The 16342-nt window shown below is 43.0% G+C and overlaps 1 protein-coding gene across 8 annotated transcripts in view; it reads left to right on the plus strand.

Moving 5' to 3' along the window:
• Window positions 1-16342, plus strand: part of SYNE3 (spectrin repeat containing nuclear envelope family member 3) — a 77552-nt gene that overhangs the window by 17307 nt on the left and 43903 nt on the right. For 2 of the 8 annotated variants that reach the window (XR_010472789.1, XM_065063562.1), the window contains exon 1: window positions 6283-6494. The exons of 4 other annotated variants lie outside the window; for them this stretch is intronic. Coding sequence is in view for 3 of the 4 variants with exons in the window: in XM_065063562.1 (XP_064919634.1) it covers window positions 6440-6494 (55 nt within the window). In the remaining variant the exon portion in view is untranslated. Of the gene's footprint in view, window positions 1-6282; window positions 6495-6548; window positions 14807-16342 lie in introns of those variants that run through there. 2 more of the 8 variants (XM_065063561.1, XM_065063563.1) reach the window with 2 other exon arrangements.

The raw sequence follows: 16342 nt of genomic DNA on the forward strand, positions 1-16342 counted from the left end.
ACAGGTTTGCTCTATGATGTTGAAGGAGGATGTACGATCAGGTTTAAAATGGGACCAATGATGTCAGGTGCTTTGTGTGTTGTTGAACGTGGCACTGTCTGTTGGAGGCTACTTTTGAAAGCCAGATGCTGCTGAGAGCATCAGTGTCTCCGTCTGTGAAACAGGGACACTAACATTTCATCTCATCTCATAGGATACACTTGATGTGTGTGGCCACTGTGTTGTAGGTACTGGGCTGGAGTTTGGTGAGACAGAGTAAACCACGCACAGTGGATCTGGGTGCTTGGATTTATTTAAAAAACAAAATGTTTGAAGCGTTGACCCTGCAAGTTTATCTTATGCTGACTCAATTTACTGGACTGACACAACAGCAATAAAAAATTAAGCCATGAAAAAAAGTGTAGGGTTACTTTTGGCTGTGCTTTCTCTCCACCTTACATAGAAGCGATCGGTGTTTCAAAGCATTGCATGCTTGTCCTTTGTTTTCCTGCCATTATAATGACACAATCCTAGCAGAAAAACATCTGTTGCCTCTAATTGAGGAGTAGTTTAAGAGATGTAACAACTGGTCCTTATCCAGGCTTTGTACCCTGTTGTCAGTGGAGCCTGAAGAAGTTCAGGGAAGCTGAAGGTGGAAAGCATAGAGGCACTGATGCACGCACTGTGTTTTCAAGTCAGTTAGATGGAAAGGCAGGGTCGTGTCAGGAAATATGCCCCTGCCTTAAAGGTTCTGAAAGTAAATAAAATAAACTAAGGAAATATGCCCCTGCCTTAAAGGTTCTGCAAGTAAATAAAATAAACCAATCTTTGGAGCTGTCAGTTCTTCCCCAAGCTGGACGTTTCCTTTAACTTAGATGACTGATTTTTTAAAATGCAAAAGGCTCTTTGCATGAGCGCTGTTGGTTCTCTGGGGAACATGATACTGGTTACAAGAACAGCACATGACAGTGGTTGGCAAATGCAGGTGATGTTTCTTATATAAGTCAGCAGAAACGGTCTATAGGTGCAGCAAGTTAAGCACAAGCTTTGTATGAAGTACGTAGCTAATAATGCCAGCTGAGTAAACACCAGAGAAGTGCTTGAGTTAATTTAGATCTCCAGATAAAGACAGCACCTAATGAAAAATTTTCCTGTTACCTTGTCTTTAAAGTCTGCAGTAGTCAGGGTAGAAATCTTGACTCTGACAATATTGCCTTTGGCTTCACCAGAGCCTGGGATTTTCCCTTGTATTCTCAGATTATAGACCTGCCAGCTCCATTAGTTGTTCTGTCAGTGGGTGCATGCTGCTGGTGTGAGATACCAATCTACAGAAAATATCTTCAGTCTACAAGAAAGGAAAAATTTAAAGCTTCTCTGGGTTTTCTTTGGTTTTAGGGTGTATTTTGGTGTGTTTCTTTGTTTTAAATAGACAAACTTCAAATTTCTATATTGTGGAACTTTCCCCCACTCTTCTTGTGTCCTTGATTCCCAGTTACTACTTAATTCTTTGAGACACTTTCAGTGTAGAATTAATTTCTTTACCCAGATTTTCTCAAATTCAACCCCAGGTGTGACTGCTTCTCCTCTGAAGCACCTCAGTTGGAAGGTAATGCCATGAGCACCAAACTCTTGGTCCAGAACTACAGGTTCTTGTGAGAAGAATGGTCTTGTTATGGAGGTCCCCAAAACTGAATGTTGCCTGCCCTGAGAGAAGCTCAGGGGTAAGTGTAGAATCAATAAATTAATAATTAGGGAGACAAGAAGGAAGGAAGAGAACGATGGTAAAGCAGTGAGAGGAAGTTACTCGAGGGTGTGTGGGAGCGGGGCTGTGTCCCTGTCCCTGTGCGGGGTTGTGTGAGGCAGTGGTAGCTGTGCCACCTCCAGCTGTCCACAGCACAGCTGCCTTTCATCACTGCCCATCCACCTGGACCTCGCTGCCCCCATCCCTGTTCTGCCTGCAACACCGTGTACCCTCTCTAGTGCTGCAGAAGGTGGGCAGAAACATCCTTTGTTCATTTGCAAAATATCTCTTCTTCAGACGCTCCCTTAGAGGCCTCCCTTGTCGTGCTGCTTATACACCATAACCACCTGATGGCAGCTACCTGAGAGGTGCTCAGGATGGGGCTATCAGCAACCCTAAAGCTATTCTTGCGTTCAGCATTACTTTATTTCCCTCCTTGGCTGTTTGCTTGTCCAGCTATTGTGTATTGTGAGAATATGCAATGATGGAGGAGGGCTGGTACTGTCATTCTGCTGTGCAGAGCAAAGTAGCATTTGCTGTCTGACAAAAGAGCTGAAGGTGCTTATGAAAACATTTTGGTAACTAATTACATTAACACATTTACTCCAAATACTTGGAGATGTTACAACGTTTTTAGTTTGTGGGGTTTGTTTTGGTTTGTTGGTTTTGGGGTTTTGTTGTTGTGTTTTTTTTTTTTTTTTTTAAGCATTGCTAGTGTTGAGTAGTTGTAATTAGTCAGTGCTGAGGAATTTAGCTGGATGTTAACAGGCTGCTTTAGTGCTCCAGTGCTCCAAGTGTAATTGTTTTCTATATTGCGTCCTTCCCGTGTCATCTGTCACTCTGGTATTTGTGAAGTGCTTTTAGATTATTGCTACTAGCAGGTTACACCTTAGTTTGAGGATTTGCAAATAGTTTAGTTTTTTTTGTTTTTGTTTTTTGTTTTTTTTTTTTTTAAGTTAAGCAAATATATCAGCAGCTAACTCATGTCTTGGTTCTTCTAGTCTTGCTCAAATCAGATCTGGCATTTTTCAGGGTTTGGTTTTTTGTTTCTTTGGGTTTTTTAATGCTAAGTGGTAAAGTCAAAATAGTTTGTTGGGTTTTTTTTCTTAATGGGACGGAGCATAATGACTGCCTTAACCTGATCTTTCAGATGCTCAGCTTGCAGGTGGGACACCTAAATCATTAGGCTCTGCCTAATGATTAGGTTCTGCGTAATGATTCATTATTTACACAGAGTGAAATTGTACCAGAAAGAGAGACCAAGGACTTGCCGCCTGTCTGTGCCACCCCCTCCAGTACCTCCAAGCCCAGTACTTAGGACAGCTCGGATGCTTGGTGTGGGTGTTCCTTTTCTGAGAAGTCCTTTCACAGCAATTCCAAATGAGATTCTTTGGGGATTAGCAACTACATGAAGAGTCTGTTCGTACCAACGTTATTCTAATTCAGAATTAAAATATAGTTAGAAATATGACCTCTCCCAGAAGATGAAAATTTGGATTCCCGTACATCCCCAAGCTGCATTTAATTTGTTACTGAGGGAGCAGCTTCCACCTCTGGCCAGACTATGATACCAACCTCCACTAATGCTTGATAGGCTTTCACCTGAGCACTTCCATGCTTTTTCTCCCAGTCTTGTTATCCCTCCCAAATCCACGTCATGACCATCCCTCAGATTCCTCCTTAAAACTCTTTTGCTACAATACATATATGGAAATTTGACTGTGGTTAGGCAGATGCTGCTCTGCCTGTGGCTTTTCCTGCTGACTACCACTGTCTTGTAGCGCCTATGTGTTCCATCTCTGTATCCATATTCTGCTGCCTCTCTTCTGCCTCAGCACACTGGGGATGCCACCGCTGCTCTATATGTGCCACCTGCAGTGTGGAGTGGTGCTGGTTCACAGCCAGGACCTGAGCCTCGGCAGAGTAATAAGAATGTATAGCACAATTGTGCTGGTCTTCTTGGAAGAAAATCTTCTACACTGCTGCTCTGTTTCATTCCTGAGGGGTTTCATAGCTCTTTATCAGAGCTCAGACAACACTTTATAATTTGTAACCCTAGTGGGGTGACAACTTGTGTCTCCTAAACAGTTAGCAGTCTCGCTCCTTCTACATCACTTCAAGGATGCAAATGGTTAGTAGGCAATGAGGCCAGTCTGTCGAGAGTATCACTTAAGTATAGTAGGTTAATTGATGGAGTAAGATAGTCCTTTAACTCCACTTTGTCTGCAGAAATACATTCCCTTTGCAGTGCCTACAGATGTCAGGTAACATGATAATCCAGCTGGTTTTCTGCGTATCTAATTACATCCACATTTGAACACAGAGATATCAGGCTAAGGAGCGTGTGTTAGGGAAACATCTGAATGACAACAGAAACAATAGAGGGATCTGAAGGCTGGGAAAAACATTATTCCATGCCTTGCTGAAACTGGAAACAGCGTCCTTCCTATGGTAAGGGAATGGCAGATCAGATGGCTGTGAGGACATTTGGTGTGTTTTGCTGAAACTGTAATTTCCTTTTCAAATACAGAAAAATGTAAATCGGACTGGATCTAAAGGGAGCTCAAGTGGTACTCTGGGATTTATATATTTAAAATATATTTTTATACTAACCTATTGAAGGTTTTGTGGGGAGTGCTACATCTCCGACTGTTTGTTTCACATGTTCGTTGCTGCCTCCAGGCTGTAGCTGGCTGTGCTCACCACGGTAGCTGCTGGGCTCCTGTGCTTCCTAGGTTAGGCATCTAAACAGTCCGCTTCTTACTGTGTGTAGTAGCTGCTGGGTATAGCTGATGCTAGCCATATATGCCCTGCTTTCTCAGTACTAGTAGTTTTAGTCTTTTTGTTTGTTTGTTTTGGTTTTTTGTTTTGTTTTTAACAGGACTATGGCACATCTATAGTGACTATGGGATTTACCACAGGAGAGAGAGAACGGGGGAAAAGTGTGTGAAGGGGTTCATTTGTAGGCATTTTAAACTCTGCCATTCAAACAGCAACACAATCCTAAAACAGCCCTGATTTGACTTTCAGATAAATGGACTGCTCTCCAGTTTGCAGTCCCCCAGGCATCATATATTTTAGTCTGCAGGCTGACATGTTTTGAGATGTTTTTATCATTTCTGAGGATTATTCCTGTTAGCAAAAAGCTGAAAAGACAGTTGGAAAGCAGCTGGTCTATTAGTTACCTCTCCAGAGGCACTGACAGCATTGTGAACTTCTGAGATGTTGCTCTTCCTCTGTCCCTTTTTTTTTTCACCATTGATGGCAAAATTCTGTGTTGGTTGGCTGCACTGGGGTTTCCATTACACATGTGGTCACAGCCCAGCTAAGGCTGCTGGTTTGCAGTCAATCCTCTGTATTAGCAACTTCGCAGGGTTGGCTTGATCGACAGTTTCTATTCCACTGCTGTTCTTCTACCTAGATTTTCATCCCATCTTTGTTCATCTCTTCAGATTTTCCCCATGCTGTTCACTTGTGCAGCCTTATTCTGAAATGGGTGGAGTGGTTCAGAGCTTTATTCCTGCTTGTGTTTGTAATTCCTGATTTGGAAGTCTAATTTCAACCAAGATTTTTCCTCACGTTTTGTTTTCACTGATTTCTCCACCTTTCCTCCTTACTTTTATTGTAATCCTAGAAATGCAGCTCAGTGTAGTACAAATTATGATACCCAGCAACTGTAAAACTAGAGAGATTTGTTGGTCATGTGGACTTGCTTTCAATTTACACTAGCTTGAATATAAGTGGGATTTGCCTTGGAGTATATTAACTACATTCACACCATTAGGATGGTGCAAATAGGAGTGTGTGGATAGACCAGACTGGTGGGTTTCAGTTCATTGAATGTCTAACAGCAGACGTACCCAAGGGATCATGATTAATTAAGGGAAAATGCTGCTTTATATTTTCCAGTAGTTTTGGGGAATCAGGAATGGAGTATTCATCATGTGCTCCGTCATGAGAGCGAGCTAATGCCTACGAAGTGTATTCCATTCAGCCAAATTGTGCAGCAGTGGGATTGCCCCAAAATATCGGCTAACCTCTTCTTCACATTGCTGGGTTGTAACTGAGAGTGGAATCTAGATCAGTGTGTCAGTCTGTGCAGGGGATCTCCTCCTAGAGAGCTGAGAGTAAAAAAGAAGTGGAAGATAAAGTGTGTAGAAAGGAAAATTCTAATTATGGTAGAGGTCGAGCAAATGATTTCTAAAAATCTCAGCTCTGACGTGTACTGGTCAGCACTTTTGCTTCTTGGTGGTTTTCATGCTGTGTATTCTGGACTAATTCCTGTTCAGCAAACTTCTGTCAGACATAATAATTTCAAGCATTAATCCTTACAGGAATTAACCAGCTTGTTAGTAGATGACCTGAGCCAGATAGTTTCTGGGGATTATTTCTATTTAAATCTTACCTACCGTTCAAACAGTGGCAGCATGCCATGCTGGTGTTCTTTTTTTTATTTTTTTAATTATTATTATTATTTTTTATTTTTTAACTTCTGGTCTGATATATCTTTAGATTGTCATCCCCTCTGTCACCCCTGCCCCGCGCAGGAGGCAGAGAGGAAATCCTGCGCTGCCTCCCACACAACTGAGGAGGAAGCTGCTGGTTTCTCTTTGCGCCGGAGCTGCTGGTGCTGCCCGCTGTGCCCGGCCACATCCATAACGCCCGGTGCCTCCGGGCTGGAGCGCACTGGCCGAGCTGGAAACCCAGCCAGGAACGCTGATGAAATCACCTCAGGCTTTTACCTGCTTTTTTTTCCAGAATTCCCAGGATTCTGGTAAGGTTTTTGCAATGTTTGTTACTTTTATTTCATAAGGAAGTGAGATGGTCACGACCATGAGGCGCGTGTGTATATTTTGGCTCCTGGTAACTTCTGAACTCATTTTCCACTTTCCATTAAATTTGCTAGAGAGAGAGAGAAGCGTCAAAGCTGTTAAGTTCCTTGAAATTTCAGGGATTTGAATTATAATAAAAAGGAGATAGAAATTAGTAGCCTGCTAGGGGAAGGCAATGCCCAAGGGCTCCAGCAGCCCTGGCTGGTGTCGGGGACAATGACCAGCCCGTTGGCACACCTGTCTCTGGAGAGAGCCCACTCCTTGGCTATGGTGCTGGCAGAGAGGGTGGAAGGATCCGAGGGCCCTGTGCAATGAAATAAGGCCTGATAAACCATTTTGTGAGCAGTAGGCCTGAATGGGGAACTCCTTCATTTAAGGCAGGAAAAAAGAAGTGAAAATATTCCTGTCATGGTGCTCACCACAAGGGCTGGAGATAAGGGACAGCCAGTGAAGCTGATAGAAGGTATCAGTTGGAGGTGCTGCTGGCGCTCAAGACATGATATCGACTTTTACAGCCCCAAAATGTTCACTAAACTGGGACGGCTGAGATCCCTGCCTTGAAGTTTGTTAAATAGTGTAGGCTGAAGGTCCCATCTACAACTGTTGAAACATGACCTGGGTGTATGCAATAAGTTAAAAAAGAGATTCAAGAAATTCAGTATTATTATCTTTTTTTTTAATCAGGGAGTAAAATTTGCATCTAGCATTGTGGCTTATATTGCACTCACTGAGCCCTTCGCACAAAATGTCTGATTATCGGAGGCTCTGTTGTGCTCTGGTTTAGCAGGGGTCCCCTATCACACAGTCAAGTGCTTTTTCCTCCAGGAAGGTGATAACCTATTTCTCCTGGTTTCTGAGTCACCCTTTAGCAAGGTACCCGTTGAGCCCGGATATATGAATTCCAAGGGAAAAGCCGGGGAAAATTCCAGTGACATGAAATGCCTTTGAAACATAGCAAGTGTTTGTGGTATCTTTAGAAAGTGGCCTTGGAGACTACTTAGGAAAGTTTATTATTTCTTTTAGATCAAAGATAAGTTTGTGTCATGATGTATATTACTCCTTGAAGAAGAATTATAAATTACTTGGGTTGTAAAAATCTGTCTTTATGCCTTTTCCTTATTTCAGACGTTTGAGAATTATTAGTGCTATGACATGTTTGTCAGGAAATGTCTGTCAAATATGCCAGTCTGTGTGTGCAGATCCTCAGCTGAATTATCTCTGTTCGCTTTCTGGCAGCCGGCATCCCCAGAGATATGACCCATAGGTGGGATTTTCAAAGTTGCTGAGAAGAAGTAGGCCCTGAGGTCCCATTGGGGTCTAGATAGAGCTGAGCTGCTTCATCTTTTCAGATGTTTGCAGGATTTAAAGAAAAAGAGTTTGGGTTTCTTATAGTATTCCATTTCTAAAAGGTAATTAAAACTGGACGATGTAAGACTGAGAAGAATAAGCATTGGCTTTACTCTCAGTAATTATCTGTGATCACAGCTTTAAATAACTCTCTGGTCCTCCTCGCTGGAGGTGGACTGCTGAGACTCACGGCTCACCGCTGGGTACTGCTGCTGCTTTACTCTTGCTTTTGGTTTTGATTAATCTCAGTGGGAGGAGGTTCAAATCCCCTTTAGCTTTATAAACGGTCGGACTTCAGCCCTCAGACTAATAAAAAGGCAGTGCTGCTTCGTGTTGGAGGCGTTCTTCATCCCTGTTGTGAGCTCCTGCGTTGTCAGAGCGCTGGGGCTGAGCGATGCTGGTCTGCGCAGCACGGCGCCTGCTCGCCTCCAGCCACTGCTGGGAGGGCTCTGGGCCGTGGAAAGCAGAGATGCAATCTTGCTCTGGAACCCACAGCGTCTGGCGAGCACGCACAGTTGGGGAGTGACGAAGACATGGAAACTGCCAATAGGTCAGGCAAACATGAGTCACCAGAAAGCAGCCAATTTTAGTCAATTCCAGGAATGTTCTCAACCACTCAAAATTAGTTTAGATCTGCTGTTTTGCAGTGTTCTGCTTTGTTTCTGAGCCTGGGGATGAGTTTGCTAGCAGTTGCAGCAGTGTATTTTGTTTGGAACGTGGGCAGGCCTTGCTTGCCCATGGGTTTGTCTGAATGCGAACCAGTGCCATTTTTTGCAATATGAAGCCTGGCATTATCAGTTTAGTGCAAGTAATACTTTATGTCCAGAGTGCTAGCTGTTTAAGTGTAGCTTTATTTATCCTCCTGTATGTTTTTGACAGCATTGTAAGGGTTTAGCTCTTGCAGTGGTCATTTTTCTCTTTATATAAACAGATCTTCCTGTTCCAAACAAATTAATATCTGCTAATTTTTCTATATTCATGTGCTTTGATCCCATGAAAGTCACTCATTTATTTTAATCAAAACCTTCTGTCTTTAACATTAGTATTTTCCTGATTACTTTCTACTTTTTTTTTTTTTTATTCCAGCGAGTCTTACTTTTTCCATTTAAATATTCATTACCATCATCCTAGTTCTAATGCTTTGAAAGATATATCTGCGAAATCTTATGTTTTGGGGAGTTAGTCCTTCAGCTCTTCTTTTAAAGGGTCTAAAAGAGACTGTGCCCTTAGAGTATATTTGTTGTGTACTTGCAAGTGACTATTTCCAACAAATGATTCTAGTAAATACTTGACTTACAGGGTTTATTAGTTTAAAAGCTATGTGCTTGGTGCTCCCAGGTTGCACACAATTGCTCACTCAGAAGCAGAGGCATTTGACTGATGGTCAAATAAGATTTAATGCTGGTTTTGTAAGAGGAAAAAAAAAAAATGTGCAAAAAACCCTAGAACCAAATGTAGAAAGAGTGATGTGGAAAAGGAAAGAATGCAGAGTTGGATACAGATTAACATCCTGTAGCCCTGAGCACCCACATTATGCTTGTTGGCCTCTTCAGCACATGGGATTCCTGCAGAAGGCAAGTTGTCCCACCACTGGTGTGGATCCTTGCTTGGAAGTGCCTGCTCTTGCACTGGCTCCCCAGGGAATCACAGGGCTCCGAGCCCAACGTGTCCCAACAACAGCTTGAAGTTCAATGCAATGAATCCTCTCTCCTGGTGTAAGACACACTTCTGAGTCCCAGCATGTTTGCAGGCCCCATGCTGAGGCCATGTACTCTAGCAGGGTTTGAGGATCTTCTGGTTATCATTAGCTTCATGGGGTGGGTGGAGGATGTGGGTGGTGGAACCACGACAGCATGTGCAGAGCACTGGAAGTGCAGCTACAGTCTGTACAACCCTTCTCTCCACCAATCCATGTCCCGAAGTACACACTGATGCTCTGTGTTCAGCACTGAACTCCTTTCAACATGTGTCTGGAATCTCTGTGTCAGAGGTATTGTTCTTTTAACTGTAATAGTGCTGCTACTTGCTGCAGGATGCTGTGAAAGCACGCTACACGTGTGCAGTTTAACTCATTGGGGTCCTGGTTATGAGAATGGCCTTTGGGATGTGCTGTGTGATGAACTGCACACAAATGAGAGGAGCCACGGCCAGCCAGCCAGGGAGGATGGACAATTTCTTACTACGGTTGTGATACCAAATGAAAATTAAACAGTGCAGCTGGGGTATTAAGAAGCTCAAAGAAGAATTACTTGGGAATAGTCTACAGAGCTAAACTAATTTGCAGTATGTATTTGGCAAATAGTTAGAAATAACCACACTTGAGAAAATGAGGTTGTTCATACACAATATATGGCCAGCCAAAGAGGTACAATTTATCAGATATATTATTCACTCTTAATTGTTCAATGATCACTTTCCAAGAGGCAGATACCACAGAGGTTTATTAATCAGCACATCAGTGCTGTGACTGGCACCCAGTACAGCCTGTGGAAGACAAGTGGGAGATGATTAAATACATAAATTCTAGGCTCCAGAGACTGTGAGACTGATGCTGTTGGCTTGCAGTGCTTTTTCGTTGGCTGACTGATGGTGAAACTCTTAGGAAGCTGAGCAAAGCTGAAACCTAGCCCATTTCAGCAGCTGGGGACAAGCTCACAAGATGGAGATTGCAGCTGAGTCTGCAGGTACCTTCCAGGGGCAAACTCTGAAGCAGATACCCCAGATCTGAAGAATGTCTGCTGAAGTTTTGGACCAGAGGTGTTTAACCTGTGACTTCACAGACTAAAAAGTCTGTGAACAGGAAGCCTCTTGTCAAGTTTAAGGTCACTAAAGAGAGATATGCATCTCTTCAGAGACACTTGAAGGGATAACTATTAGAAAAGGTTGAAAATCACTGTCTGCAGTTTTTATTACTTGAATTATCATTTTTGTTCTTGTCCTTTCAAGTATTTCCTTATTGCTTAGAGAAAAGAAACAAAGCTGTCTTTGAACTTGGGGTGTTACCTGTAAAAGGGATAGAGATAGAATTACTCCTTAGCTGGCTGAATGAGTAAATGCTCTGAAGATTGTTAAATAATGCCTCAATAATGTGAGGGTAGAAGATCAAAATCTAAATCAGAGAGATATCCAATACAGATACAGTCTCCCTGATGGTAAAAAGGAAAAAAGAAAAACAAACAAACAGAAAAAGACACCACACCTGCATTTTACTTATCTAGTTGAATCACGATAGATGGGTCTGTCTCCTAGCCTGACCTGGGACTGCAGAAGTGTGTATGTGGAGTTTATGGAGTGGTGAGAGATTTGTAATTAAGAGTCCTCACCTATACTTTTTACTTCCAAACTACTTGAAGATTGAAATATCAAAACTAAAAATGCTATGGTCAGATCTACCGATTGTCATTCCTGATACTAAAAAGGAAGGTATCCCCGGAACCCAGCTCTGCCTTACTTGCACATGATGATTTCATTCAGAAGTAGAACTATTTTAAAATGTTTATTGCTCTTTTAGGAAAATGTTTTTAGACCTGAGAAATATGTATTTTCCCTAGCAGTCTTAGGAAGCGAAGAGATAACCCATTTGCCCTGGCTGTTACCAAAGTCTGAAATTAATCTTTAAACAAATGGTTGGAAGATAAGTCAGTGTTTTTCAGAGTTAGCCTGCGCAGAACATGTCTTAAAAACAGTGTTTTCTCTCTGATTTTAGTTTTTTTCGATCAAACAGATGGTAAATCGTCAGGTGTGATCATGTTGTGGCAGAATGTCTTGCAGTAGTCATAGGCTTCATATGGATTGTTTTGTAAGGGAAAGGAAATGGTTATGATATGCATGAGTGCTGTATGTACTCATGATGTTAGCATTCCTTGACTGAAGGGGTTGATTATAAACTAGGATACGGACGTGTTTATTCCAAAGAACTATTTATTTGCTAGAACATTAATTAGGACAAACAATCACTGACTGTCATAAACATTCACTGCAAATAACCCGGGAAAAGGCTGTGTTGGAAGATGGCCAAGGTGATAGGATTAGCCTCTAAAATATTATGCTGGCAATAACTACACCTTTTATTTGCAACCTTGAGGGCTTCTGCACCTACTCAGGCAGTTTAACTCAGCTTTACGTGGGTGCAGCTACCCAGGAGGCTTTCAGTCCCTCAGCTGGCAAGGAATCAGGTGCTGGTAACGTGATTCAAAATAGCTCCTCTTGGAGCAGACCAAGAATCTTCAGCTTTGGAAAGACAATGGTCAGCGCTTCGTCTCTCTGATCTGTGCCAGTGACAGACCCTTGGCTCCAGCCTGAAGCAGATGGGTCAGAGCTCCCCAGCTCTGCTCCTTCCCAGAGCTGTCTTTACACTGTCCAGGGAAACTGAAAAGTTATTAAATTATCCCAGGAGCCAAGCAATTCCCAGAACCACAATTGCTTCCACACTCATGCCTTTGTACAAAGTTTGACACAGTCCAGTGTTGGTTTTGGTTTTTGTTTTTTATTTTTCATGTTCAATCCCTGAATCAAATGGAAAAGATTATGAAAAGTTTGAAGGATTTCGATAATTGGAAAACAGTCTCCCTGATGCTGAGCGATTTGAATTTCCTGGAGCATTTTTGTATATTTTATATGAACGGGGTTTGGAAAACAGTCAAGTAGTACATGAGTATCAGAATCCAAGACATACTGAAACCATTTTAAAAAATCTGTATTCTATAAGCATAGGGTTTAAAAGAATGTGTAAAATGGGAGTGGTTGTGAGAGACATTTTAAGAAGTCTTTTTTTAAAAAAAAAAAAAAAAAACAACTGCATGACTTGGCAGAGAGAAAATAGTAAAATAGTACATCAGGAAACATTGCAAAATAATAGGATAACCCCAACAAAAAAGACAGTGCACTTGCAAAATAACTTTAAAAGCTCTCAGTAGCGCATTACCAATATTAAATAAATCTTGCAGTACTCCAGAGAGAGCTATTAGATGCACTAGAAAGATTGCTGAAGTGGCTGTACTTGAGGAAGAAGCGCTCAGAAGTGTGGCCCCATGAGCACAGGGTGGCTCACGCGGAGGGTGGCCGGTGCCTTTCACCATGCCAGGGGCTGCGTGGAGACCTGGCATCACCACCTCCCTGCATGGCTCTGCTGCCATGTTGTGGCTACAAGAACCATAATGTGGAGCAGTCAGGTAATTAGTTGATCTGCTTTTTCAGAGAGATGGCTCCAAGACCACAGTGGGTGCAAGGCTGCATCTGTATCTCTTCAGCCCAGCCCAACACAAATGGGGCACAGCTCAGGAGCTGAGCAGATTTTATAAGCAAAACCCAGCCTGCCATTTCTTTGGATCTCATTAATTCATGTCAGGGTATGGAGCCTGTGGCCTGTGGGCAAGCTATGGGGACAGGGAACATGCCCCAGCTGTCCCTCTCCTCAGGGAGTTTGGGAACAGGCGGTCAGTCACAGTCCTCTGACTTCCCTCCTTGCTAAATGGTTTTGTGCATGGATGAGCAGGGAGGGGAGGACTGATGCTGACTTCAGACAGGTGTGTATGTTGCCACAGTGGGCTCATCTTTCCCTCTTCCAGAAGTGCCGATATCCCATGCAGGCTCACTGAGCTGCAAGTGCCCCAGTACAAGCCCTGCGTGTGCTGCGGGTGTGTGGTGGGTCCCTCCGAGTGACTGGGCGAGAGCTGAGGCATTGAGCACTCTGTGGCACTGAAACACGTCTGCCTGCCCAAACACTGCCAAACAGTGTTTTAGGGGCTGTGGAGGGTGATTCAGAGAAGGTAGGAGGACTAGTGTTGTGAGAGAGGTTTAGCTAAAGGATTCTAGAGCTGATCTGTGTCTTACATTCTCTGCTCTTGAAACTGCCTTTTGTAACCTCTGGACATGCCGCAGGAGCTCTCTTGGGTCAGTTGTGCTCAGCACCCTGAAATACACTTTTTCCTTACCTTTACTGACTGACCACATTTTTGCATTTGGACAAATAAAACTTGCTTTTGTTCAGCATCTCATTATCTACGCCAGAATTTCTTATGCATAGTTATTACCCTCATTTAGTAACATATGTATAGAGATGTTAAATGCTTTTGCAGCATAAATATGCCTTCCCCGCTATGAATTAATACACCAATTCAAGTGGTATTTAAATGAAAAGCTGTTTTGAACAGTCATGTGCATTTGAAAATGACTATGATAAAAATAATTTTGCACAAATTGCTCAGAGGATCACGCCTGTGATTAAGGGGAGGCTTTCCCTGGCACAGTGGGTCCTAGTGACCGAGCCAGTGGCCTGGGACAGGCTGTCACACTGAGGTACAGGTGGGCCTAGTGGGCTGCTGCTGGTGCAGGTTGGTCCATGAATGCTGGCTTTGCACAGCTGAACAGGTCTGTCCCAAGAGCTGCTACATCTCCAGAAATATCTGGTACTGATGAGAGGCCTGTGTTTGATGTCCAGAAGTATTGCTCAGTCATTTAGTTCCAGTGATGCAGCAGAAATGGGGTAAATACTGTTGATTCATTAAAATATCCAATAATCACTTACCCCAGCTTTAGGAGCGTTTGCAAAGAAATTACAGATAGTGCTAAATTTCAGATAACAGCTCTTCTTCCCGAGCAGAAAATAAATCGGAAAACATAATTTTTCTTGCAGATATAAACCCACACTCTTAGCCGTAAGGTTTAGTTTTAGGTGTTCCTTTGAGGAGCAGGGAGCTGGACTCCATGACCCTCATGGGTCCCATCCAACTATAGATATTCTATGATTCTATGCCTTTAAGGCCTGGGAAGGGTGAGTGGGTTACAGAATAAAAGGTTGCCAAGATACTCTAACTGCTTGCTCCAGCCAGGGTCTGGCTGCCCACCAGGAGGGTGGAAGGAAGGGCAGGACTCAGTCAATCTCCACGGTAGCTCAGAACCATGTCAGGTAGTTCAGGTTACCATGAAATCCCTCTGTGCTAAACTTCATTATCTTTATGGTGATCGGTGTAGGAATTACGTGGTCAAAATCAGTCAACAATGTTATGCAGGCATTTGCAGTAACAAAGTGTTTCTCTTCCTTTGCAAACTGGTGAGCCTAATATTGAAATAACATTTTTCATGGCTTTCCACACTGGCTGCTTATGTGGAATGCCTGTGTGTGGGGTGCAAGTCTGTGTATCTGGGAGTTTTGGACAGAAAATCCTTGTTCGGAAAGCAGCATGAGGGAAGAGTGTGAGTGGGGTTTTCTTCATGTTAGATTACAGTAGGTTTTCCACGGCTTCCTAACCATGTTTGATTGCCCTCTACTTTCTGTAAGAAATAAGACTAGGGTAACGTAATGTTCCGTATTGGCTACTCCGTGACTGAAGTCCTGAAGCCAGTTTTAAACATGATATGGATGTTGCCAGGAATAGAAACCTCTTCTAGGAAATGAATGCCACTCCTCATCAGTCTATCCAGCAAATGTACCATGAGTTTTTGTTTCACAACAGCATAAATGGAATTGCCACAGTTTACACTCACACATTCAGAAACTATTTGCCCAGAAATGTATGTATTTATCTTGTAGGGGACAGTCCTTCTACTTCTGCCTGATATAATTAGAAATGTTAATGTGAAAATCAGTGATCAGTCAGCTGCAAAGAGATGCATGCTCTTTTCTGAGGGTTGGTTTATTATAGTTCAGAAATGCCAGTTCTGGACCAGTCATAATTGGAGAAGGACACAGCTATCTTGCAATCCCCTGAAAATAACATTACTCCTTTAGCTGGCTTCATCCCTAGGGCTCTTGTGATATAAGTCTATGATTTTAGCTTTAATTATATATTCTGTCATATTTTTTATACTTGAGAGAGGGAGTAGCTGTTCCATGCTACACAACTCTTACTAAATCCAGTACATCCTGTTCTTTAATCTTTTCCAAGGGAGGTCATACTTTTTAAAACTGCCCTCTAGCTCTGAGACTTACAGCTTTGGATTCTGTCTGGTCTGGCATCTCACATTTAGGGAGGAATTCCCTTTTCTGTGCAAATGCAGCTCCTCTGGTCTGCGCAGGGAGGTCTGACCTGTCCTCTGCTCCACTGATCCCCGCAGGGAGGGCGGGAGCTGCTCTGTGGGCGCAGTTCTATCCCTCTGGTCTGGGACCTGTTGAGCATAAACCCTGCTGAAGGCTGGGAAGCAACAATTTAGGCTGTTTCTGTTGCTGGACATCAGCGTGGCCAACACTGATGTCTTGTTTGCTCTGGTCTAAAGTGCAAGAAAATTCATTGTGAGGTAGTAGGGAGGACATCTAATATAGCACAAATCATTTTACTTTGTGCAAGAACCTCAGCAGAATGGTGGGGAGCTTTTTGCCAGTGGGCAGGAGCAGGATGACTCTCCCATGTAAAGAATAAGCTGCTGAAAGTTAGAGTGGCTCCAGAACACCACTGGTCCAGCCTCACCAAAGCCATGCTCTGCCTCTTGCACCAAGCACTTTCTT

This window comes from Columba livia, chromosome 5, assembly GCF_036013475.1.
Source record: "Columba livia isolate bColLiv1 breed racing homer chromosome 5, bColLiv1.pat.W.v2, whole genome shotgun sequence".
Lineage (NCBI taxonomy): Eukaryota > Metazoa > Chordata > Aves > Columbiformes > Columbidae > Columba > Columba livia.